The sequence below is a fragment of the Oncorhynchus mykiss genome, chromosome 10, assembly GCF_057628025.1.
Source record: "Oncorhynchus mykiss isolate SJ-2025 chromosome 10, ASM5762802v1, whole genome shotgun sequence".
NCBI lineage: Eukaryota > Metazoa > Chordata > Actinopteri > Salmoniformes > Salmonidae > Oncorhynchus > Oncorhynchus mykiss.
Genome location: NC_143031.1, coordinates 73,697,110 through 73,723,504, shown reverse-complemented (window position 1 = coordinate 73,723,504; position 26,395 = coordinate 73,697,110). Strand labels below are relative to the sequence as shown.

The window sequence follows — 26,395 nt, the reverse complement described above, 5'->3', positions numbered from 1 at the left end:
ATGGATAACAGTGTCCCTTTTTGGTCAGTGTCAGAGGAGGAAGGGGAGAGCCTGACCATCAGATGGATAACAGTGTCCCTTTTTGGTCAGTGTCAGAGGAGGAAGGGGAGAGCCTGACCATCAGATGGATGACGGTGTCCCTTTTTGGTCAGTGTCAGAGGAGGAAGGGGAGAGCCTGACCATCAGATGGATGACAGTGTCCCTTTTTGGTCAGTGTCAGAGGAGGAAGGGGAGAGCCTGACCATCAGATGGATGACAGTGTCCCTTTTTGGTCAGTGTCAGAGGAAGAAGGGGAGAGCCTGACCATCAGATGGATGACAGTGTCCCTTTTTGGTCAGAGGAGGAAGGGGAGAGCCTGACCATCAGATGGATGACAGTGTCCCTTTTTGGTCAGTGTCAGAGGAGGAGGGGGAGAGCCTGACCATCAGATGAATGACGGTGTCCCTTTTTGGTCAGTGTCAGAGGAGGAAGGGGAGAGCCTGACCATCAGATGGATGACAGTGTCCCTTTTTGGTCAGTGTCAGAGGAAGAAGGGGAGAGCCTGACCATCAGATGGATGACAGTGTCCCTTTTTGGTCAGTGTCAGAGGAGGAAGGGGAGAGCCTGACCATCAGATGGATGACAGTGTCCCTTTTTGGTCAGTGTCAGAGGAGGAAGGGGAGAGCCTGACCATCAGATGAATGACGGTGTCCCTTTTTGGTCAGTGTCAGAGGAGGAAGGGGAGAGCCTGACCATCAGATGGATGACGGTGTCCCTTTTTGGTCAGAGGAGGAAGGGGAGAGCCTGACCATCAGATGGATGACGGTGTCCCTTTTTGGTCAGTGTCAGAGGAGGAAGGGGAGAGCCTGACCATCAGATGAATGACAGTGTCCCTTTTTGGTCAGTGTCAGAGGAGGAAGGGGAGAGCCTGACCATCAGATGGATGACAGTGTCCCTTTTTGGTCAGAGGAGGAAGAGGAGAGCCTGACCATCAGATGGATGACAGTGTCCCTTTTTGGTCAGTGTCAGAGGAGGAAGGGGAGAGCCTGACCATCAGATGGATGACAGTGTCCCTTTTTGGTCAGTGTCAGAGGAGGAAGGGGAGAGCCTGACCATCAGATGGATGACGGTGTCCCTTTTTGGTCAGTGTCAGAGGAGGAAGGGGAGAGCCTGACCATCAGATGGATGACAGTGTCCCTTTTTGGTCAGTGTCAGAGGAGGAAGGGGAGAGCCTGACCATCAGATGGATGACAGTGTCCCTTTTTGGTCAGTGTCAGAGGAGGAAGGGGAGAGCCTGACCATCAGATGGATGACGGTGTCCCTTTTTGGTCAGTGTCAGAGGAGGAAGGGGAGAGCCTGACCATCAGATGGATGACAGTGTCCCTTTTTGGTCAGTGTCAGAGGAGGAAGGGGAGAGCCTGACCATCAGATGGATGACGGTGTCCCTTTTTGGTCAGAGGAGGAAGAGGAGAGCCTGACCATCAGATGGATGACAGTGTCCCTTTTTGGTCAGAAGAGGAGGAAGGGGAGAGCCTGACCATCAGATGAATGACGGTGTCCCTTTTTGGTCAGTGTCAGAGGAGGAAGGGGAGAGCCTGACCATCAGATGCAGGTACCATCAACCCAGTAAAAAAAATGTTTTTTTAATGTATGCTGTGCCTCACAGGTAATACAACAGCTGATCTATTACCGGTGTGATCATATGGCCTACCTCACATGTTGAAATAGATGATCTGAGAAGAACATTGCATGTAATATATTGGGCCTATAGCCTACTGCACCAACCCCATTACTACAGTACTGTTTTGAATAGGTTCATGTTACATAGGCTAACGTTTTTGTTAAGTCACGTTAACAACAAAAAACTGGCTTGCAGTTTGACTCAGAAAGTGGTCTCAACTCAAAAAAGGTGGGTGACCACCGATCTACACTGATTGAAGTGGATTTAATAAGTGACATCAATAAGGGATCATAGCTTTTCACCTGGATTCACCTGGTCAGTCCATGTTCATGGAAACACATAGATCAACTCTCACGTAGTCTTGACAAGGTCTAGAACATTCTAATGACATTTATAATAGCTCCCAGGTATTCTGTGTTAACATATTCCTAGAAAACTACGGGTTTAACCTTTTACTACAGAGATAGAAGCATAGACAAGATGCATCAATTGACGGCTCAATCTACAGTGGGAGACACCAGCTAAGGTACCCCTGTAAATAAATGGAGACCTTCTCTCAAAACTACCAAACAAATGTATTTTCAATTGTCTTTTTTCTTCTCATGCATATAGACCCTGAACACTGAGGAAACGTCTCTTTAGGATTCCATATACACCCGTTCTCCATCTCCACACGTCCCGTTCTCCGTCTCCACACGTCCCGTTCTCCATCTACACACGTCCCGTTCTCCATCTACACACGTCCCGTTCTCCATCTCCACACGTCCCGTTCTCCGTCTCCACACGTCCCGTTCTCCGTCTCCACACGTCCCGTTCTCCGTATCCACACGTCCCGTTCTCCATCTACAAACGTCCCGTTCTCCGTCTACACACGTCCCGTTCTCCGTCTCCACACGTCCCGTTCTCTGTCTACACACGTCCCGTTCTCCATCTACACACGTCCGGTTCTCCGTCTCCACACGTCCCGTTCTCCACCTACACACGTCCCGTTCTCCGTCTCCACACGTCCCGTTCTCCGTCTCCACACGTCCCGTTCTCCGTCTCCACACGTCCCGTTCTCCGTATCCACACGTCCCGTTCTCCATCTACAAACGTCCCGTTCTCCGTCTACACACGTCCCGTTCTCCGTCTCCACACGTCCCGTTCTCTGTCTACACACGTCCCGTTCTCCATCTACACACGTCCGGTTCTCCGTCTCCACACGTCCCGTTCTCCATCTCCACACGTCCCGTTCTCCATCTCCACACGTCCCGTTCTCCGTCTACACACGTCCCGTTCTCCGTCTCCACACGTCCCGTTCTCTGTCTACACACGTCCCGTTCTCCATCTACACACGTCCCGTTCTCCGTCTCCACACGTCCCGTTCTCCACCTACACACGTCCCGTTCTCCACCTACAAACGTCCCGTTCTCCACCTACACACGTCCCGTTCTCCGTCTCCACACGTCCCGTTCTCCGTCTCCACACGTCCCGTTCTCCACCTACACACGTCCCGTTCTCCGTCTCCACAAGTCCCGTTCTCCGTCTCCAAACGTCCCGTTCTCCACCTACACACGTCCTCTTCTCCATCTACACACGTCCTGTTCTCCATCTACACACGTCCCGTTCTCCACCTACAAACGTCCCGTTCTCCGTCTCCACACGTCCCGTTCTCCATCTACACACGTCCCGTTCTCCATCTACACACGTCCTCGTCTACACACGTCCCGTTCTCCATCTACACATGTCCCATTCTCCATCTCCAAACGTCCCGTTCTCCATCTATACATGAACCGTTCTCCATCTACACACGTCCCGTTCTCCATCTCCACACGTCCCGTTCTCCATCTACACACGTCCCGTTCTCCGTCTCCAAACGTCCCGTTCTCCATCTACACACGTCCCGTTCTCCGTCTCCACACGTCCCGTTCTCCATCTACACACGTCCCGTTCTCCGTCTCCAAACGTCCCGTTCTCCATCTACACACGTCCCGTTCTCCATCTCCACACGTCCTCTTCTCCATCTCCACACGTCCCGTTCTCCATCTCCACACGTCCCGTTCTCCATCTACACACGTCCTCTTCTCCATCTACACACGTCCCGTTCTCCGTCTACACACGTCCCGTTCTCCACCTACACACGTCCCGTTCTCCATCTACACACGTCCGGTTCTCCGTCTCCACACGTCCCGTTCTCCACCTACACACGTCCCGTTCTCCATCTCCACACGTCCTCTTCTCCATCTCCACACGTCCCGTTCTCCATCTCCACACGTCCCGTTCTCCATCTACACACGTCCTCTTCTCCATCTACACACGTCCCGTTCTCCGTCTACACACGTCCCGTTCTCCACCTACACACGTCCCGTTCTCCATCTACACACGTCCTCTTCTCCATCTACACACGTCCCGTTCTCCGTCTACACACGTCCCGTTCTCCACCTACACACGTCCCGTTCTCCATCTACACAAGTCCCGTTCTCCGTCTCCACACGTCCCGTTCTCCATCTACACACGTCCCGTTCTCCGTCTCCAAACGTCCCGTTCTCCATCTCCACACGTCCCGTTCTCCATCTACACACGTCCCGTTCTCCATCTACACACGTCCCGTTCTCCATCTACACACGTCCTCTTCTCCATCTACACACGTCCCGTTCTCCGTCTCCACATGTCCCGTTCCCCATCTACACACGTCCCGTTCTCCGTCTCCAAACGCCCGTTCTCCATCTACACACGTCCCGTTCTCCGTCTACACACGTCCCGTTCTCCATCTACACACGTCCCGTTCTCCATCTACACACGTCCCGTTCTCCATCTACACACGTCCCGTTCTCCATCTCCAAACGTCCCGTTCTCCATCTCCACACGTCCCGTTCTCCATCTCCACACGTCCCGTTCTCCATCTCCAAACGTCCCGTTCTCCACCTACACACGTCCTCTTCTCCATCTACACATGTCCTCTTCTCCATCTACACACGTCCCGTTCTCCATCTCCAAACGTCCCGTTCTCCATCTACACACGTCCCGTTCTCCATCTCGTCTCAACAGTCCGACATTCCAAACACCCGCAGATGTATCGAAAAGCTGGTAAATGACCGCGAGCTCCCACTCAGAGCTTCAGAAAAAGAAAGCATCTAGTCAAACACGGTTGAGTTGTTATTTTCCAGAGGGCACTCCAAAAACAAATAGTTTCCCAGAGAGCCACGGCTGGTGCCTAATGGGGTGCCGTGTGGTAACCTTTAACAAATGATTCTGTTCATTGTTTTTACCCAATGTTTCCGCGGCCTCTGTCTTCAAAGGTCAAAAGACGTGGCTCGAGGAGCCAGATAAATGAGGAGTTAACCAAGCAGAAAGGAGAGGCGGAGTAGGGAACAGGGAGAAACAGAGAGAGTGTGTTTTGGTTGGCGAGAAGCAAAGCGAAAGAGATGATTGTTAATTATACTAATTGTATACGGGGTAGAAGGAAGGAGGAGGAAGTTCACCAATCACCCATTACTGATCCCTGTATTCTAACAGGTTACAATGCCACCCCATCACCCATTACTGACCCCTGTATTCTAACAGGTTACAATGCCACCACATCACCCATTACTGACCCCTGTATTCTATTCAGTGGACACTGAGTGAAATGCATGTGAGCTGTACCTCTCCACTGTCTTCCCATTTACTGGTCTCCAGACAGACACTGTAGCATTCCTCAGATAAGAGTCGGAATGTGGTCTACAGCGGAGGCATTGTTCAGGAGTCAGTAGGAAGCCTGGTGTATAGGATCGATATTGCACAAAGCCTGGCCCGTTGTGAGTGAGAAAACGTGCATGTGTGTGTGTGCGTGTGTGAGTGAGTGAGTGAGTGAGTGAGTGAGTGAGTGAGTGAGTGAGTGAGTGAGTGCGTGAGTGCGTGAGGGAGTGAGTGCGTGAGCCAAAGAGAGAGACAGGCAGAGACAGGCAGAGACAGAGACAGAGAGAGAGGCAGAGAGAGAGGCAGAGACAGAGACAGAGGTAGAGACAGAGAGAGAGGCAGAGACAGATGTAGAGACAGAGAGAGAGACAGACAGAGAAAGGCAGAGACAGAGGCAGAGGTAGAGACAGAGAGAGAGGCAGAGACAGAGACAGAGGCAGAGACAGAGAGCGAGGCAGAGACAGAGGCAGAGACATAGAGAGGCAGAGACACAGAGAGAGAGAGAGAGAGAGAGAGAGAGAGAGCGAGAGCGAGGCAGAGACACAGAGAGAGAGAGAGAGAGAGAGAGAGGCAGAGACAGAGAGAGAGTGGCAGAGACAGAGAGAGAGGCAGAGACAGAGAGAGAGTGGCAGAGACAGAGAGAGAGCGGCAGAGACAGAGAGAGAGTGGCAGAGACAGAGAGAGAGGCAGAGACAGAGAGAGAAAGAAACAGAGAGAGAGAAACAGAGAGAAACAGAGAGAGAGAAAGAGAAAACACAGTTCAGATGAATGGAGTATGTTTGGATTCCTGTCTGTCAGTGAAAATACCTAAATAGTCTGTCTGTCCTATCCTAAGGTATCTGGAAAAGTTGTCAACCTTCCACATTCTTATCATCAACCATCATAATGTCACTATTATCAATGCCAGATCACCATCCTCACTGTCATCATCACTGTTATCATCATCACCACTACCACAATAATCATATAATATATCGCCTGAAACATCACACACACACACACACACACACACACACACACACACACACACACACACACACACACACACACACACACTACAATAAGGACACTAGCGCCGCACGTCTCAAACGTGGCGTTAAAGTCCCAGAGAGTCCTCGCTACCCTCATAAGTCATTGTCCACATAACCCTGAGATTTTCCCGGGGCCAATATTAGCCGGGCCATAAAACGTTACGCTGTATTCTGCCAGCGCCCCTGTATGCTGAGCAGGAGGCCTGGAATTCATACAGCCACATTATAATATTTCAATAAGAACCTCACATAAATTCAATATAGCAATACCGCTGACACATGCAGCCGTATTGATTCAATCTCTGGGCTCGGAGACAGATGGCCTGGGAGAGAGAGGAGGAAGTGATGCGACCACAGAGGGGTGGGTAGATGGATACAGACACGGAGCCAGTGGGTTAAAGTGCATTAAGGTGAACGGGGGAAGACGATAGCCAATTGTGTTGAGAGTTCCGGGAATGATTGACAGGTGGAGGGGTTGCTAAGGAGATTTTTCTCCCGCCCTAGCAACCACTGTCGATAGAGAAGCACTTTTGATCATCTACTTCAGACCTCAGTAAAAAAACATCGGTGCCAGACAGTAGAAAAGGCTCCTCTCTGGGTTGGGAAGCTGGTGGGTGTGAAGGGGTTTTGCTCCAGCCCAGCACTAGCACACATAAAAATAAATATCTAGAAAAAAATATTCACATATTTAGAATTAAAAAAAGAAGCTTCATAAATAATAAACCTCTTGCTCCCGGCGAGCCTTTAGTTGTTTTCTACTGCCGGTCCCCGTAAGGAAACGTTTTCCATCAAAGTGATTCATTCACAGTTAATCAGCGTTTGTTTTTCAGCTTGTTTTTCTCCTTCTGTTTTCTTCCTCTCTCCATCCCTCCTAGGTCTCCCCATTCTTAATTAAGGCGCTCGTTCGCCACAAAGATTCATTTTTAATGCTCCAGTCCCTTGGAATGGAGAGCTAAGCATCCTGGAAAAGGGCCCAAAATAGAAATATGTGTTTCATGCTTTGGTTCACAGTTCAATTCACTTAATATAGACCCAGCCCCCCCCCCCCCACGAACATCTCCGGGAGAAAACCTAAATATTTGCTAAAATGCAATAAAAGTGACAACGGTCTGCTCGGATTATGAAAAAAAGATGAGATTTATATATACTTGAGTCGTTTCTTTGGGAAGCAGGGCGGAGGAGGTTGTTTGCAGCCAAACTTAATGAAGTAATGGGTTGGGATGATATGGGAAAGGGATGTGAGGCGTGGCTGATGTGTAGGCAGAGGAGATAGCCGCCCCAGCGTCTCGGTTTCACAGATGGATCCAGTCAGGGGGAACTCTAAAACACCCAGATGAAACGTTGAAGTAAAACATATTTCTAAGGGGTCAACAGAAGAAGGTCCTCAGGGCTCTGAACATCCTTTTCTGACTGTCTGTTAGGCTGCTGAGGTGACGTTCCACCAAACCACAGATACGGGGTCAGATATTGTTTCGCCTCCCTCATAGTTAAGGTTCAGATTGGGGTTAATATAATCTGATCTGTGGTAAGTGGCAACGTCTACTTCGAGCATCCCCCTCTGGAACTGCTTGGGTACACCATTTTGGAGCGAAAGGCTAGTCACTGAGTGCTTCAGCCATTTTGGTTCAATCTAATGCCACAGTTTAAGTTCCTGGATGCGAAATTGGTTCTCTTGAACGGCAGTTGGAGATCTCCTTTTGACCCAAGGGAGAACGACTGCGCCCTCTCATTGAAGCCAAGGAAGTTCAAGGCTGACCGCGATACTGCAGGAATTGTTAGCAGAAAACAGGCCCCAACATTATAGTGAACAGAACATGGTGATCTGTCTGGTCAATCTTCCTGTAAATAAAAATGATTTTATAAGGCATTCATGGTACCTCTAATTGCTTCTAATATACCAGATGTATGTCCTGGTATATTTTAAAATCACACATAGAAGAAGTTATAAGGATAAGTGATTTACTAAATGGTAGCCTGCAGAACCCTGGGTGGCCTTCAACTGGAGTTCCTCAATGAGAGAGGGCAGCACTGAGCCTGCAAAGTCACTTCCTGGAGGATCTCAAACTGCTCATAGACTAACAGATGGCCTTTGTTTAGTCACCAACATCTCTCATTATCCGGGATCCTCAAGAGCAGTTCTTGGGCACCGAGCAGATACAATTTCATCTAGTTTAGTCCTGTTTGGTTCCCATTCATCAATTGACAAATTCTTTCAATATACTCCTCCAGGATTGGGCCATTTTTTATAATGTTATTATCCTGTCTGGTAGCCAACTGCCTGCAGACAAAAATACAACAAAAAATGACTGTGGGCAGAGAGGGCTGTATGGATACAGACCAGCCTGGTTTGTGGTGTACCTTTCTGTTAAGATAGAGAGAGAGATAGATAGATGTTAAGAGATGGTAAGAGAGAGAGTAGGAGAGAGAGAGATGGTGAGAGAGAGAGTAGGAGAGAGAGAGTAGGAGAGAGAGAGAGAGGGGGAGAGAGAGAGGGGAGGTGAGGTGAGAGAAAGAGAGAGGGGAGGTGAGAGAAAGGGAGGGGTAGGTGAGAGAAAGAGAGGGGGAGGTGAGAGAAAGAGGGGGAGGTGAGAGAAAGAGAGGGGGAAGTGAGAGAAAGGGAGGGGTAGGTGAGAGAAAGAGAGGGGTAGGTGAGAGAAAGAGAGAGGGGAGGTGAGAGAAAGGGAGGGGTAGGTGAGAGAAAGAGAGGGGGAGGTGAGAGAAAGAGAGGGGGAGGTGAGAGAAAGAGAGGGGGAAGTAAGAGAAAGGGAGGGGTAGGTGAGAGAAAGAGAGGGGTAGGTGAGAGAAAGAGAGGGGAGGTGTATGAAAGAGAGGGGGGAGGTGAGAGAAAGAGAGGGGGGAGGTGAGAGAAAGAGAGAGGGGAGGTGAGAGAAAGGGAGGGCGGAGGTGAGAGAAAGAGAGGGGGGAGGTGTATGAAAGAGAGGGGGAGGTGAGAGAAAGAGAATGGGAGGTGAGAGAAAGAGAGGGGGAGAGGGGGAGGGGAGAGAAAGAGGGGGAAGGTGAGAGAAAGAGAGGGGGAAGGTGAGAGAGAGAGGGGGAGGTGAGAGAAAGAGAGGGGAGGTGATAGAAAGAGAGAGGGGAGGTGAGAGAAAGAGAGGTCAGGTGTATGAAAGAGAAGGGGGAGGTGAGAGAAAGAGAGGGGGGGTGAGAGAAAGAGAGAGGGGAGGTGAGAGAAAGAGAGAGGGGAGGTGAGAGAAAGAGAGAGGGGAGGTGAGAGAAAGAGAGGGGGGAGGTGTATGAAAGAGAGGGGGGAGGTGAGAGAAAGAGAGGGGGGAGGTGAGAAAGAGAAGGGGAGGTGAGAGAAAGACAGGGGGAGGTGAAAGAAAGAGAGGGGGAGGTGAGAGAAAGCGAGGGGGAGGTGAGAGAAAGCGAGGGGGAGGTGAGAGAAAGAGCGGGGGAGGTGAGAGAAAGGGAGGGGGAGGTGAGAGAAAGGGAGGGGGAGGTGAGAGAAAGAGAGGGGGAGGTGAGAGAAAGAGAGGGGGAGGTGAGAGAAAGAGAGGGGGAAGTGAGAGAAAGGGAGGGGTAGGTGAGAGAAAGAGAGGGGTAGGTGAGAGAAAGAGAGGGGAGGTGTATGAAAGAGAGGGGGGAGGTGAGAGAAAGAGCGAGAGGTAAAAGAGCAGGGAAACAGAGAAAAGCAGACAGGATTTTAAGAGGTCTATTTCTCTCTCTCTCTCTCTTCTCTCTCCCTCTTTCTTCTCTCACTCTCTCTCTCTTCTCTCTCCCTCTTTCTTCTCTCACTCTCTCTCTTCTCTGTGTCGTCAAACAGCTCCAGTCGCCCATGAACTTTTCTGCACAGGCTGAACCGACTGGCCAACCGCATCAGTCGCTTTTACTATCCAAACAACCCTGGTCTCCCTCCCTCTCCTTCTCTCTCTCTCCAAAGGGTTTAGAGCCCGGCCAGAGATGAAGGGAGAGGGTGATAAGGGAGAGAAGATTGGATGGGCCAGAAGAAGGAGGGAGGAGAGAAAGAGGGGGAAGAAAAAAGCAGAAAGGACATCCAGTAGTCTGACAAGAGGATCATTTCATGCAAATGTAGCTTTTAGTTTGGTAATCAAGGCACTGTTTCTTCTCTCCTCCCTCTCCACTAAATGTTTTTCTCTCTGTTTTTTTAATTTCACACTCCGATGCACAACTATAAATGATGACCGGTAAATCTTTCTGGAAAAACACCCTGTAGTTTGAGAGTACTATTTTTAGTTTTTGGTTGCCTTTCGACAAGGATAATATTTTCCCAGTAAATAAGCACAGTAACAACAACAGATGCTTAGGGTTTGGTTGGCTTCCCTTTGTAGTCTGAAAAATCTGTTGGAACTGCAGAAGCTGATAAAAAAAACACACACACACACACACTTTTGTTCTTCTATGCTCGTGGAAACCTAAAATTGATTTCCATTCCAAATCCTATTTTCCCTCACCCCTAAACCTAACACTAAACCTAACACCTGTTAGGTTCTAAATGAACCTATTAAAACTCACGGACGCTTCATAAAGCTCAAACCAAGTTTATTCACCCATTGGGTCGATACAGCTGAGTAAGACAAAAGACATTCACACAAGCACTGATATTTAACCCTTTCTCCTATACCGAGTTTCCTCCTACACGTCTGAACAGCCAATGCATGCATCTCTGTTGCTAGGCAGAACCTTAGTGACATCTGTTCTCTGTTCATAAATACAAATCAAATTGTTACATTAGGAGCCTGGTTGGTTTAGCCACGGAAAAAGTCAGGAACCTTCCCACAAGCCATGATTGGCTGAGATAATGGATGGGCTGGACATGCAAGGAGATGAGTATGGATTGGTTTGCCATGTAGCCGCTTCTGTCTATAACGTGAGCTGTAATAGTATGTGTTGACAGTCCTTTCTACTGTGCCGTTTCTGAAAGATATAACGTTAGCCAGAGAACTACAAACGTTTTGTTACTTTTCTCAACATGTGATGCCCTGAATGTAGCAGGCGCTATCGACAGATCAGTAGGAGTGATGGGCTACTTTCTGCACACGCCACGGTCAATGTGAACCGAGTGACTTGACACAACGCTGGCCAAACAAGATGTAGCTACAAACAAAACGTTAAATGGTTCCAATCTGCCCTGAAGCGTTCATCCATGGATACGGGTAAAAGTCTAGCGACATTTTCCAGATCTGCGTTTCTAATTTTGTCAGGAAGTCCTTTTTTTATTGCAAGTTAAAGCATACTGTTCGGTAGCTAGCAATTTGCATTGCTAGTTATAGCCTAACGTTAGCTAGTTAACATTGATACTAATTTGTTAGCTTTAGCTACCCGCAGATTCATACCACAGCTATGACAATGTTTGTGTTGGTAGCAGTATTAGTTGAGGTTATGCCGGTTCATTGTTTAGCTAGCTAGCTACATGTCTAAACAAAAGACTCCACTTCGGCCGGATTATTACATGACCCATCAAACTAGCCAGGTGTGTCTGGGGGGGATTACGGACACCTATTGTATTTCATGAATATGTGTGCATGTCCAGACAATAGTGATCCATCCACTTAGCTAGATGTGGCTGGGGGTTGGTTATAGCATTTCCTTCACATGACCCATCAATTTAGACAAGTGTGTCGGGTGAGCATCATCTAACAACGAGAAAATATTTATCAAATATTTTTTATCTGGACACTTTGTGTTTTTGATATTGCTACTATGCAAGTACTACAACTGTACTGTTTCCACCTTCTGTATCCTGAGCATGTGACAAATAAACATAGATTTGAATAGATATACTGTAGCGTATGTTTGCCACATGACCGCACATGTGAATCCTTAAAGAGATGGGTGGGGCTAAAGCTTAAGAGGGTGTGAACGATGCAGAATCGACATGGACAAAGAAGAGCTCTCCACTAGGTGTACCAAAATATTCAAGGGCCATTTTCTCAAAAGTGAGGTTACAAGTTTATCAACTTTCAAAGCAGAATTACTTTCCCATTGTCCCTCAACTGCAGTGTATGATATACCATTTTCTAGTCTCTACTTTTATCCAATGTAAAAAACACAATTTCAAATTTTGCTACATAAGACCGAATCGAGGCGGTTGGTCACATTTTACTATCCTTGTGGGGAATATAGGTCCCCACAAGGACAGAAGAACCAACCCACCCTACAGCCTCTGATACAGTCCATCATCTTCTCACTCTGTTCACACCCCACAAATGACACATAATGTGTCGTTTAACAATTTTTAGCCCATTAGTAATTATCTCTTCCTCTTAATTGTCATCCCAATGCTCCTTTCATTCTGGTCTGTCTGTCTGTCTGTCTGTCTGTCTGTCTGTCTGTCTGTCTGTCTGTCTGTCTGTCTGAAAACCGACTCTTCAAGAGGAGAACCTATTTTTCTTCTAATCCTCTAACTGTGTGTCAAGCTCTCCCTCTCTTTCTCAGAAAACCGACTACAGGAGAAGAAAAAATATTTATCGATCTGTCTGTCCATCTCTTAATGTGCCATTCCAATGTTACATCCATCTATTCCACCACCTAATGCTATATTGCTTTTCTGACTGTTGGGAGAAACAGATATTTTATATATACAGTGGGGCAAAAAAGTATTTAGTCAACCACCAATTGTGCAAGTTCTCCCACTTAAAAAGATGAAAGAGGCCTGTAATTTTCATCATAGGTACACTTCAACTATGACAGACAAAATGAGAAGAAAAAAATGTGAAAATCACAATGTAGGATTTTTAATGAATTTATTTGCAAATTATGGTGGAAAATAAGTATTTGGTCAATAACAAAAGTTTGTTATATACCCTTTGTTGGCAATGACAGAGGTCAAACGTTTTCTGTAAGTCTTCACAAGGTTTTCACACACTGTTGCTGGTATTTTGGCCCATTCCTCCATGCAGATCTCCTCTAGAGCAGTGATGTTTTGGGCTGTTGCTGGGCAACACGGACTTTCACGGACTTTGCCCTTGCTGATGGAAGGAGGTTTTCACTCAAAATCTCACGATACATGGCCCCATTCATTCTTTCCTTTACACGGATCAGTCGTCCTGGTCCCTTTGCAGAAAAACAGCCCCAAAGCATGATGTTTCCACCCCCATGCTTCACAGTAGGTATGGTGTTCTTTGGATGCAACTCAGCATTCTTTGTCCTCCAAACACGACGAGTTGAGTTTTTACCAAAAAGTTATATTTTGGTTTCATCTGACCATATGACATTCTCCCAATCTTCTTCTGGATCATCCAAATAAATACAATTTTGTTTCTGGTGTCCTTTGACAGCTCTTTGGTCTTGGCCATAGTGGAGTTTGGAGTGTGACTGTTTGAGGTTGTGGACAGGTGGGTGTCTGTTATACTGATAACAAGTTCAAACAGGTGCCATTAATACAGGTAACGAGTGGAGGACAGAGGAAGAAGTTACAGGTCTGTGAGAGCCAGAAATCTTGCTTGTTTATAGGTGACCAAATACTTATTTTCCACTATAATTTGCAAATAAATTCAGAAAAATTCTACAATGTGATTTTCTGGTTGAAGTGCACCTATGATGAAAATTACAGGCCTCTCTCATCTTTTTAAGTGGGAGAACTTGCACAATTGGTGGCTGACTAAATACTTTTTTGCCCCACTGTATATATATATCTTATAGATGGTTTAGAACTAACATATCAAACTGGATCTAAAGAGTCAAACAACATGTTTTTACTTGTCCCTGTCTGTGTGTGTGTGTGTGTCTGTCCGTGTGGGAGTGTGTGTGTGTCTGTCCGTGTGGGAGTGTGTGTGTGTCTGTCCGTGTGGGAGTGTGTGTGTGTCTGTCCGTGTGGGAGTGTGTGTGTCTCTCCGTGTGAGAGTGTGTGTGTCTGTCCGTGTGGGAGTGTGTGTGTCTGTCCGTGTGGGAGTGTGTGTCTGTCCGTGTGGGAGTGTGTGTCTGTCTGTGTGGAGTGTGTGTCTGTCCGTGTGGGAGTGTGTGTGTGTCTGTCCGTGTGGGAGTGTGTGTGTGTCTGTCCGTGTGGGAGTGTGTGTGTGTGTGTGTGTCTGTCCCTGTCTGTGTGTGTGTGTGTCTGTCCGTGTGGGAGTGAGTGTGTGTCTGTCCGTGTGGGAGTGTGTGCGTGTGTGTGTCTGTCCGTGTGGGAGTGTGTGTGTCTGTCTGTGTGTGTGTGTGTGTCTGTACGTATGGGAGTGTGCGTGTGTCTGTCCGTGTGGGAGTGTGTGTGTGTCCGAGTGTGTGTCATGGCCTTCTCCCCCTCATAAACTGTATTTCCTAGCCGAGTCTCCTCGTAATCGTCCAGACGGGAAACGTCGACATACAACCGTCTGAGTGTCTGGGACACAGCAACCCTGACATGTCTCTGGACTGACATAAAGCCACTGTGACTCCCAGCTGGCCGCTCACACACACACAAATCCATGCACACACACACACACACATATAATTACACCCATGCTCAGGTCTGCGCGCACACACACACGCACACACAAATCCATGCACACACACACACAAATCCACACACACACACACACACACACACAAATCCACACACACACACACACACACACACACAAATCCACACACACACACACACACACACACACACACACACAGCTCCAGGTGGGGTCTTTTACGACCCCCCCCCCCCATCCCCAGAAACCCTTCTCCAGGGTGGGGCTTAGAGCGCCATAGATGGCTTTAACACTGATCTGAGACCAGTATAGACGAGAGCACTACAGACTGGAGATCAAGAGTAAGAGCAATAAGAACAGTACTCAGATCAGACATAACAACCTTGTGGTTACCACCTGTCTGACAGTGCTTATGGTATAGGGCTTTACTTACATTTCTCCACCTATGACACGTGTGTGTGTGTGTGTGTGTGTGTGTGTGTGTGTGTGTGTGTGTGTGTGTGACTCATTCTGACCAAGTCTCAACACTTTTTGCTCCAGTGGAACAGCGTTAAGGAATTCACCACAGTGTGAAAGCCTATTATCCTCTAGGTTATTGAGGTGCTAATTGAAAAGACTGTGGCTAATTCAGTGACTGTACCGGGTTACGGTGTCGTTGAGAGGTAAGGTCTGACACTCAGAAAGTTCCATCTTGAATTCACACATGGAGCTCAATGAGAGACGTCTCTGTCCCGTCTTTCACTGGGGAAAACAAGTCAGCGTTTCCCATCGCTTCATTTCTAGACGTGGCGACGTACACAGAAGAGGGGGATGAGAGGAGGGATGACAGGAGGGATGACAGGAGGGATATGAGAGGAGGGATATGAGAGGAGGGATGAGAGGAGGGATGAGAGGAGGGATGAGTGGAGGGATATGAGAGGAGTGATGAGAGGAGGGATGAGTGGAGGGATATGAGAGGAGGGATGAGAGGAGGGATGAGAGGAGGGATGAGAGGAGGGATGAGCGGAGGGATGAGAGGAGGGATGAGAGGAGGGATGAGAGGAGGGATGAGAGGAGGGATGAGAGGAGGGATGAGTGGAGGGATATGAAAGGAGGGATGAGAAGAGGGATGAGTGAGGGATATGAGAGGAGGGATGAGAGGAGGGATGAGAGGAGGGATGAGAGGAGGGATATGAGAGGAGGGATGAGAGGAGGGATGAGAGGAGGGATGAGAGGAGGGATGAGGAGGGATATGAGGAGGGATGAGAGGAGAGGGAAAGAGTGAAAAACCAATAGCCAACATTGAGTGTACAAAACATTAAGAACGCCTTCCTAATATTGAGTTGAACCCCCTTTCACCCTCAGAACATGGACTCTACAAGGTGTTGAAAGCGTTCCACAGGGATACTGGCCCATGTTGACTCCAAGGCTTCCCACAGTTGTGTCAAGTTGTCTGGATGTCCTTTGGGTGGTGGACCATTCTTGGTACACACAGGAAACTGTTGAGGTTTTAAAACCCAGTGGCATTGCAGTTTGTGACACAAACCGCTGTGTCTGGCACCTACTACCATACCCTGTTCAAAGGCACTTAAATCTGTTGTCTTGCCCGTTCACCCTCTGAATGACACACATACACAATCCATGTCTCAATTGCCTCAAGGCTCAGAAATCCTTCTTTAACCTGCCTCCTCCCCTTCATCTACACTGATTGAAGTGGATTTAACAAGTGTCATCATCAAGGGATCATAGCTTTCACCTGGTCAGTCCATGTCATGGAAACAGCAGGTGTTCCTAATGTTTTTTCCACTCAGTGTTTACAGCCCCAGAAAAACATCAATCAGGAGTGGATGTAGAGGTGGACAGACTCACCACTTGGCCGTTCTGGGGGTTCTTGTGTGCGTAAGGTGGGCCGCGGATGTGGTTCCACATCTGGCCTGATGTCATGGCAAACACCACACACTGAGTGAGGGAGGGAGGGAGGGAGGGAGGAAGAGAGAGAGAGAGAGGAAAAGAGAGAGAGGGATGGGGAGAGAGGGAGAGAGACGGACGGACAGACAGAGGAGACAGAGAGAGACAGACAGAGAGAGAGAGAAAACAAAGTTTAAAAGTTACAGGTAGAAATGACGCTACACTCATCAACACTCCTGCTGCTATTTCTTCACAGTCACAGAGAGAGACAGAGACAGAGTTAGAGACAGAGAGAGAGAGAGAGAGAGAGAGAGAGAGAGAGAGAGAGAGAGAGAGAGAGAGAGAGAGAGAGAGAGAGAGAGAGAGAGAGAGAGAGAGAGAGAGAGAAGAGAGAGAGAGGCTGCACACCCACATCGATCCATCTCGCCACTCCAACAGAGCAGAGGAGAGGTAAAACCCACATTGAACCTGACCTCCGTGACTTGCCCGCTGCTCCCTTTACGATCAATACTCTCTGTGGCTTCCTCAGCCTTCTCCCTGTCTCTTAACATATGGGATAACAGCCCTCTCTGTCTACACATAGGACACTCGTCCACTCTGCCTCGTACTGCCCTCACTATCAGTCAGAGCATTGCTGCTGATGAAGACAGACCAGCATGCTGGATCACGCTCATTGGTTGTAGTTCACAAAGATACTGAAGAAATGCAGAATTGACATTATATTGTTTCACATACAGATGTAGGATCTTAACTTGAGCCTGTTTGAATTATTTAGTGGACTATAATTAATGACATTTTTGTAGGGGGTTGAAACATTTTTCACAAGGGAAATCAGGTCTGAGGTTTGATAGTGGAAATTACAAACTTCAGAAGCCTTTTTAAACCTCAAATACACTACAAGTTTGACACTTCCTGCAACAGGATGATCTGATGAAGATCCTTAGACCTGTATGGACCTTATAGACTGCCTTATAGACTGCCTTACAGACTGCCTTATAGACTGCCTTATAGACTGCCTTATAGACTGCCTTATAGACTGCCTTTTAGACTGCCTTATAGCCTGCCTTATAGACTGCCTTATAGACTGCTTTATAGACTTATAGACTGCCTTAAAGACTGCTTTATAGACTGTACACAAAGTGCTTTTCTGCCGAAGTTGAGTTGAGTACAAAGGATTTTCTAACCATATAATATATATATATGTGTAACTATGGTATTGCACCTCCAGAACGTGGGCAGAACGTGTGGGGTGTGGGCAGCTTCATCAATAGCTTGTTAACGTAAGTGTTCTAAGAAACCATTATGTGGAACACTTAGGAAAGACAATATCACGCTGTGAGAACCGTTCATAGGGACATTCTGCTTACCTACTTCAGGGGTGTTGTGCTCTCACCAGTCCATTGTGTGTGTGATTGTGTGTGTGCCTGTCTGCATATGCATACATGTTTGTATGTGTGTGTGATTGAGCTGAGGTGGGGTGTGGGTGTGCTCCATGGTGTGTGGGTGTGCTCCCTGGGATGTGGGTGTGCTCCCTGGGATGTGGGTGTGCTCCCTGGGGTGTGGGTGTACTCCTCTCTCACCAGCGCGGCCATGGCCCAGCCAGTCTTGTTGTAGATGAACTCCAGGTTGTTCCTGCGGAGGTAGAGCAGCCCTCCTACCAGGGACACCAGCAGGGCCAAGGCTATGGTGCCAGAGTAGTTAGGGGGGCGGAACACACGGATCTGGAGGAGGAGAGGAGGGGGAGGAGAGGAGGAGGAGGGGGAGGGGGAGAGGAGGAGGAGGGGGAGAGGAGGGGAGGGAGGAGAGGAGGAGGAGGAGGAGGAGAGGAGGAGAGAGGGGGAGGGAGGGAGAGGAGGAGGGGGAGGAGAGGAGAGGAGGGGGAGAGGAGAGGAGGAGGAGGGGGAGAGAGGGGTAGGGAGGGAGAGGAGGGAGGGGGAGGGAGAGGAGGAGAGAGGGGGAGGGAAGGAGAGAGGAGGAGGGGGAGGAGGAGGAGAGAGGGGGAGGGGGAGAGAGGGGGAGGGGGAGAGGAGAGGGAGAAGAGGAGGAGGAGGAGGAGGAGGAGAGGAGGAGAGAGTGGAGGGAGGGAGAGGAGGAGGGGGAGGGAAGGAGAGGAGGGGGAGAGGAGAGGAGGAGGAGGAGAGAGGGTAAGGAGGGAGAGGAGGAGGAGGGGAGGGAGAGGAGGAGAGGAGGGGGAGGGAAGGAGAGGAGGAGGAGGGGAGAGGAGGAGGGGGAGAGAGGAGGAGGGGGAGAGCGGGGGAGGGGGGGTGAGGTAGAGGGGGGGAGACCCAGTGAAAGTAGGTGAGGTAGAGGGAGGGAGACCCAGTGAAAGGAGGTGAGGTAGAGGGAGAGAGACCGAGTGAAAGGTGGTGAGGAAGAGGGAGAGAGACCCAGTGAAAGGAGGTGAGGTAGAGAGACCCAGTGAAAGGAGATGAGGTAGAGGGAGGAGGGACAGAGACCCAGTGAAAGGAGGTGAGGTAGAGGGAGAGAGGTCCAGTGAAGAAGGTGAGGTAGAGGGAGGGAGGGAGACCCAGTGAAAGGAAGTGAGTTAGAGGGATGGAGGGAGGGAGACCCAGTGAAAGGAGGTGAGGTAGAGGGAGGGAGGGAGACCCAGTGAAAGGAGGTGAGGTAGAGGGAGGGAGACCCAGTGAAAGGAAGTGAGGTAGAGGGGAGGGAGACCCAGTGAAAGGAGGTGAGGTAGAGGAAGTGAGGGAGACCCAGTGAAAGGAGGTGAGGTAGAGGGAGGGAGGGAGACCCAGTGAAAGGAGATGAGGTAGAGGAAGTGAGGGAGACCCAGTGAAAGGAGGTGAGGTAGAGGGAGGGAGACCCAGTGAAAGGAGGTAAGGTAGAGGGAGCGAGTGAGACCCAGTGAAAGGAGGTGAGGTAGAGGGAGGGAGGGAGACCCAGTGAAAGGAAGTGAGTTAGAGGGAGGGAGGGAGACCCAGTGAAAGGAGGTGAGGTAGAGGGAGGGAGACCCAGTGAAAGGAGGTGAGGGAGAGGGAGGGAGGGAGACCCAGTGAAAGGAGGTGAGGTAGAGGGAGAGAGACCCAGTGAAAGGAGGTGAGGTAGAGGGAGGGAGACCCAGTGAAAGGAGGTGAGGGAGAGGGAGAGAGACCCAGTGAAAGGAGGTGAGGGAGAGGGAGGGAGGGAGACCCAGTGAAAGGAGGTGAGGTAGAGGGAGAGAGACCCAGTGAAAGGAGGTGAGGTAGAGGGAGGGAGGGAGACCCAGTGAAAGGAGGTGAGGTAGAGGGAGGGAGACCCAGTGAAAGGAGGTGAGGGAGAGGGAGGGAGACGGTTAGTTTTTCGTCTGATCAAAGAAAACTATTTTAGAATGATATAGCTCAGCACAATGTAATTACACCTAGTTGAATAACACAAGGGTTCCTGTCAGTGAGATGTGATTTGGGCACAGTGTGGCATTAGGTTGAAGGCTACAATAGAGGCATAGCAAGTATAATAATATGATATTACTGGGGAATAGCATACCCTCAGTAATGAAAAGATACGTTACATTCCCATTCAAACAAAGAGATCTACATGTGGAGCTTTAGTAGGCCAGGGTTGTATTCATTAGGACATACTGTTGAAAAACATTTGGGAAACAGAAAACGATAATGAGCATTTCATTTTGGACAAGTTCAGGTAGTCCCCTCACTGTTTCAGTCTGTTTTTTTATCTTCAGTTTGAACACAACCCAGATCTGAGTCGTCTTGTTGGTCAATCGCCGGCCTTGCCTTCTAATGCTATTGGATTAGCTCAAATGAAGGGAACCACATATCCCATAATTCAGTCTGCTTGTGGAACCGAGAGGGAGATTGTGTGCGCGCGTTAGAGCATTGGGCCAGTAACCGAAAGGTTGCTGGTTCGAATACACGAGCCGACAAGGTGAAAAATCTGTCGACGTGCCCTTGAGCAAGGCACTTAACCCTAATATGCTCCAGGGGCTTTGCACCACCCTGTAAAACAACACGTCACTGCACCTATCCAGTGTATGTGACAATGAAACATTATAAAGTGTACCAGTCGCATTCTGTCCACTGTCAACCGCCATTTTCAAATCCGCAGGACGACGTGGAACCCAAAGGATTAACGGGCGACTGGGGGAGACGTCGCCCCGTAATGGAGGACGGCCTTAATGGATGCCGTAGATCTAATAAAGGATAACAGTTTCTAACCTCATTGGAATTCTCAGAGAACAGTGGGCCATACAGAAAGCATTGGATAGCACAGCCATTGGCTGGTCATTGTGTTTTCAGGGCTGTATAAAAGGTTGAATTCTCAGAGAGCAGTGGGCCATACAGAAAGCATTGGATACCACATCCATTGGCTGGTCATTGTGTTTTCAGGGCTAAATAAAATGTTGAATTCTCAGAGAGCAGTGGGCCATACAGAAAGCATTGGATACCACATCCATTAGCTGGTCATTGTGTTTTCAGGGCTAAATAAAAGGTTGAATTCTCAGAGAGCAGTGGGCCATACAGAAAGCATCGGATACCACAGCCATTAGCTGGTCATTGTGTTTTCTGGGCTGTATAAAAGGTTGAATTCTGAGAGAGCAGTGGGCCATACAGAAAGCATCGGATACCACAGCCATTAGCTGGTCATTGTGTTTTCAGGGCTGTATAAAAGGTTGAATTCTCAGAGAGCAGTGGGCCATACAGAAAGCATTGGATAGCACAGCCATTAGCTGGTCATTGTGTTTTCAGGGCTGTATAAAAGGTTGAATTCTCAGAGAGCAGTGGGCCATACAGAAAGCATTGGATAGCACAGCCATTAGCTGGTCATTGTGTTTTCAGGGCTGTATAAAAGGTTGAATTCTCAGAGAGCAGTGGGCCATACAGAAAGCATTGGATAGTACATCCATTAGCTGGTCATTGTGTTTTCAGGGCTAAATAAAAGGTTGAATTCTCAGAGAGCAGTGGGCCATACAGAAAGCATTGGATACCACAGCCATTAGCTGGTCATTGTGTTTTCAGGGCTAAATAAAAGGTTGAATTCTCAGAGAGCAGTGGGCCATACAGAAAGCATTGGATACCACAGCCATTAGCTGGTCATTGTGTTTTCAGGGCTAAATAAAAGGTTGAATTCTCAGAGAGCAGTGGGCCATACAGAAAGCATTGGATACCACAGCCATTAGCTGGTCATTGTGTTTTCAGGGCTAAATAAAAGGTTGAATTCTCAGAGAGCAGTGGGCCATACAGAAAGCATTGGATAGCACAGCCATTAGCTGGTCATTGTGTTTTCAGGGCTAAATAAAAGGTTGTGCTCAAAGTGATCTTGTCCTTCTTGCATCTCTAAGACGGATCTGAAACGGATGATGTCGTCTCTGACGAGGCTATAAAAAGGATAACCTCTGGCTGCAAATATTATATCTGATATGTTTTTGTGATGCTTGTCTGTTTTGTGACAGGTAAATAGTTGTGTGTGCACTTTGTAAAAGCTTTAAAATGTGATAGGCGGGGCCTCCCGGATGGCGCAGTGGTCTAGGGCACTGCATCGCAGTGCTAGCTGTGCCACCAGAGACCCTGGGTTCGCGCCCAGGCTCTGTCGCAGCCGGCCGCGACCGGGAGGTTCATGGGGCGACACACAATTGGCCCAGCATCGTCCGGGTTAGGGAGGGTTTGGCCGGCAGGGATATCCTTGTCTCATCGCGCACTAGCAACTCCTGTGGCGGGCCGGGGGCAGTGCACGCTAACCAAGGTTGCCAGGTGCACAGTGTTTCCTCCGACACATTGGTGCGGCTGGCTTCCGGGTTGGATGCGCGCTGTGTTAAGAAGCAGTGCGGCTTGGTTGGGTTGTGTTTCGGAGGACGCATGACTTTCGACCTTCGTCTCTCCCGAGCCCGTATGGGAGTTGTAGCGATGAGACAAGATAGATTGGAACAGTTGGATACCACGAAATTGGGGAGAAAAGTTTTTTTTAGTTTAAAATAAATAAAAATGTGATAGGCAGGCATGGGTTTAAAGAGTATTTGTTTGTCTTTCAAATATGTTGAACGTTCGATTGAGCCTGCTAAATTGGTGGCATTTGCACTTTTGGGACAATTCCATTAGCTCCATTGCTCCAGGCAAGCCCGATCAGGCGCAGCTGACAGAAAACAGATACTATTTGAACCCGGGTCTTATGTCACCTGTACAATCATCACAGGTGTATTATGTTAAATTGTATTATGTTAAATTCTCACCTGTACGTCGGTGCGGTCTGCGATCCACTTGGCCAGCTGCTCCGAGGCAAAGCCGATCCGCTGGAGGTCAAAGGTGTCTGCCCTCTTAGGCTTCCCCTTAGCTGGGAAGTGCATGAAGGTAGGGGCTGAGTTCATATTCAGCTGGAGGGGGAGAGAGAGAGGGAGAGAGAGAGAGAGAAAAAGAGAGAGAGACAGAGGGAGATGGAGGGAGAGAGAAAAAGAGAGGAAAGGATTGGTGATAGATACAGTAGGTAGGAGAGAGAGAGAGGGAGGGGGGACATATATAGTAGGTAGGAGGAGAGAGAGAGAGGAGGGGGGGACAGATATAGTAGGTAGGAGGAGAGAGAGAAGGAGGGGGGACAGATATAGAAGGTAGGAGGAGAGAGAGAGGGAGGGGGACAGATATAGTAGGTAGGAGGAGAGAGAGAGAAGGAGGGGGGACAGATATAGTAGGTAGGAGGAGAGAGAGAGAAGGAGGGGGGACAGATATAGAAGGTAGGAGGAGAGAGAGAGGGAGGGGGACAGATATAGTAGGTAGGAGCAGAGAGAGAGGGAGGGGGGACAGATATAGTAGGTAGGAGGAGAGAGAGAGGGACGGGGACAGATATAGTAGGTAGGAGGAGAGAGAGAGGGACGGGGGACAGATATAGTAGGTAGGAGCAGAGAGAGAGGGAGGGGGGACAGATATAGTAGGTAGGAGGAGAGAGAGAGGGACGGGGGACAGATACAGTAGGTAGGAGGAGAGAGAGAGAGAGAGGGAGGGGGACAGATACAGTGGGTAGGAGGAGAGAGAGGGAGGGAGGGATAGATACAGTAGGGAGGAGGAGAGAGAGGGAGGGAGGGATAGATACAGTAGGGAGGAGGAGAGAGAGAGGGAGGGATAGGTACAGTAGGGAGGAAGAGAGAGAGGGAGGGAGGGAGGGATAGATACAGTAGGTAGGAGGAGAGAGAGATGGAGGGAGGGATAGATACAGTAGGGAGGAAGAGAGAGAGGGAGGGAGGGATAGATACAGTAGGGAGGAGGAGAGAGAGAGGGAGGGAGGGATAGGTACAGTAGGGAGGAAGAGAGAGAGGGAGGGAGGGATAGATACAGTAGGGAGGAAGAGAGAGAGGGAGGGAGGGAGGGATAGATACAGTAGGGAGGAAGAGAGAGAGGGAGGGAGGGATAGATACAGTAGGGAGGAAGAGAGAGAGGGAGGGAGGGAGGGATAGATACAGTAGGGAGGAAGAGAGAGAGGGAGGGAGGGAGGGATAGATACAGTAGGTAAGAGGAGAGAGGGAGGGACATAGTTGGAAAAGGCAGAGAGAGAATCAAGAGAAGTGGTGAGAACCCCAATTACATGACGCGTGCATATATACCACTGCCCCTACAAAAACATCCCCTATACACAGTTCCCTTTCCCCAGTGGTGTTATGATCAAGCAGGGGGCCTACCACATGATGTGACTGGCCATGAGGCCACCTACCCAGGGAGGGAGGAGCACGGTGCAGAGAACTCACTGGTGGCACTAACATACACCTAATTACTACACTCTCCCTCTGCACAGGCTGGCCATTAGGCCTAATGAATGGATAGGCATGCACACTGCGTACTTATTATGTTAGGTATCCTCCCTCTCTTTCAACAGTCATCTCTCTCTCTCCCGCTCAACGATATTCCCTCTCTCTCAAAAGTATTCTCTCAATTGTTTCTCTCTCCATCTTTCCCTCAATCTGTATCTGTCTTGCCCGATTCTGTCTCTAAAATGAACTGCTCTTTCCCTCTTAGATATATCTCTGACTACTTGTGTCGATACCTCTCCACTGTGTGCTTCTCAGTCTCTCTCTCTTTCCACTCGGTTTGCTTTTCAAACCCCTCTTCCTGCAATTCAAATCAACTAAAAAGTCAGTCTATTCCCACCTCCTCCCCAGTCCAAACTCACAGAGAACAAAGTGAGGATCGTTACAGAGGTTATTTCTCTTAATTGCATGAAACGAGCCCACCGCATCCTCCCTGGAGCGTAGAGGTGATTCGCCCATTAGGAGTGCTACATTAGCACTCTCTCCATTATAACAAAAGAAAAGCTAGACAAAGTGATCTGCATTTAATTACATGTCCTTTTAATCTTAGAGGCCCGTAATCGCATAATTGCTCGAGTGGAGAGTGTGAGGCGTACCTCAGGGGTGAGTATTTAACCCAGATTAATTGCTCATTGGCTATGGTAATGGGCGGTTGGAAGCTTCACATCTGTTTATTGTCATGCAAACGACTGTTAGTGATAAGAAACCAAAGTTCTATTATGGGTTTCTCTGGTGCTGAGTTGCTATGGCGATGTGGAATATGTTATTTATGTGTTGGGGCGGTCGTTTTCCCACTGTATCGAGGTCTGCACTGAGTGACACAGCAGGCGGTGATGTACTGTAAGAAACTCCGGAGCCCGGTGACATGCACACACATACGCCCACACGGGCTTCGCCCACGGCCCACCTATGGATGCACCCTGGAAAAATAATGACAACCCCAGGGAAAGAGGTTGGTTGCGCAGAACCGACTCGTATCAATCTCCCACACGGGTGTTTATCTAGCTGCCAGCCTGCAGTGACAGTGGCTGCTACGGACAATATACCACGGTTCCTCAGCGCGACACAACGCGCCTGGACACAGCCCTTAGCCGTGGTATATGGCCCATATACCACGGTTCCTCAGCGCGACACAACGCGCCTGGACACAGCCCTTAACCGTGATATATTGGCCATATACCACAAACCCCAGAGGTGCCTTATCGCTATTATAAACTGGTTACAAATGTAATTAGTACAGTAATACCCGTGACATACGGTCTGATATACCACCACTTTCGGCCAATCAGAATTGAGGGGCTGGACAAACTCAGTTTATAATATGGATTATACCTTCAGAGTACTGTATGCAGGGTGTGTATGGACTGAGTCAGGAGTACAGTATGTGGGATGGATAAGAGAGCTCATCTAAATAAATCAAGACTAAACAACCATTGCAAGGTACATGAGCGTTTGTGTTTGCGAGTACTTCACTAAATGTCATCCGACACTAACGTATATATATATATAAACCCCAAACTCTCTCCCCAAGTGGCCTGATCTTAAAACGGCCGCCGGACGACGAGCCCCCGCGGGTAAATAAAACCATGCAGAGAGCCTGTCAGCCACCTCTGATTCATTTACCTTATTTCAATGATTCATCTCTCCTTTAAAACGTGACCTGCGTGCTAATTAGCATGCTGTGTCTCCGCGCCGAGGCTGACAGGCAACTATGAACATGGAAATGAGGGCTTTGGGGATGGAGGGAGCGAGCGGGGGAACGGAGAGGGGGGCGGTTGGAGGGAGGGGTGCTGGGGTAGATCCAGACGGTTACCTGCTGAAAGACGTCCGCCCCCTCATCATAGTCCACCACGGTGAAGAAGAGTTTGTTAGAGAAAGCTGAAGAGTAGCGCCAGGAGTTAGCCAGCACCTGGTACTCCTCGTTAGCTTGTCTGTTAAAAAGACAGGGGGGGAGGGAGGGAGAGAGAGAGAGAGAGAGAGAGAGAGAGAGAGAGAGAGAGAGAGAGAGAGAGAGAGAGAGAGAGAGAGAGAGAGAGAGAGAAAG

At 48.9% G+C, this 26,395-nt stretch overlaps 1 protein-coding gene across 3 annotated transcripts in view; it reads right to left on the bottom strand.

Annotated features, from left to right (window-relative positions):
* Positions 1–26,395, bottom strand: part of LOC110534796 (dolichyl-diphosphooligosaccharide--protein glycosyltransferase subunit TUSC3) — a 104,206-nt gene that overhangs the window by 36,484 nt on the left and 41,327 nt on the right. For 2 of the 3 annotated variants that reach the window (XM_036933870.2, XM_090188658.1), the window contains exons 3-6: positions 26,165–26,282; positions 22,792–22,932; positions 18,191–18,331; positions 16,572–16,661 (exon numbers count right to left, since the gene is read on the bottom strand). In XM_036933870.2, the coding sequence (XP_036789765.1) occupies positions 16,572–16,661; positions 18,191–18,331; positions 22,792–22,932; positions 26,165–26,282 (490 nt within the window). The remainder of the gene's footprint in view (positions 1–16,571; positions 16,662–18,190; positions 18,332–22,791; positions 22,933–26,164; positions 26,283–26,395) is intronic. The other variant, XM_090188660.1, reaches the window with a different exon arrangement.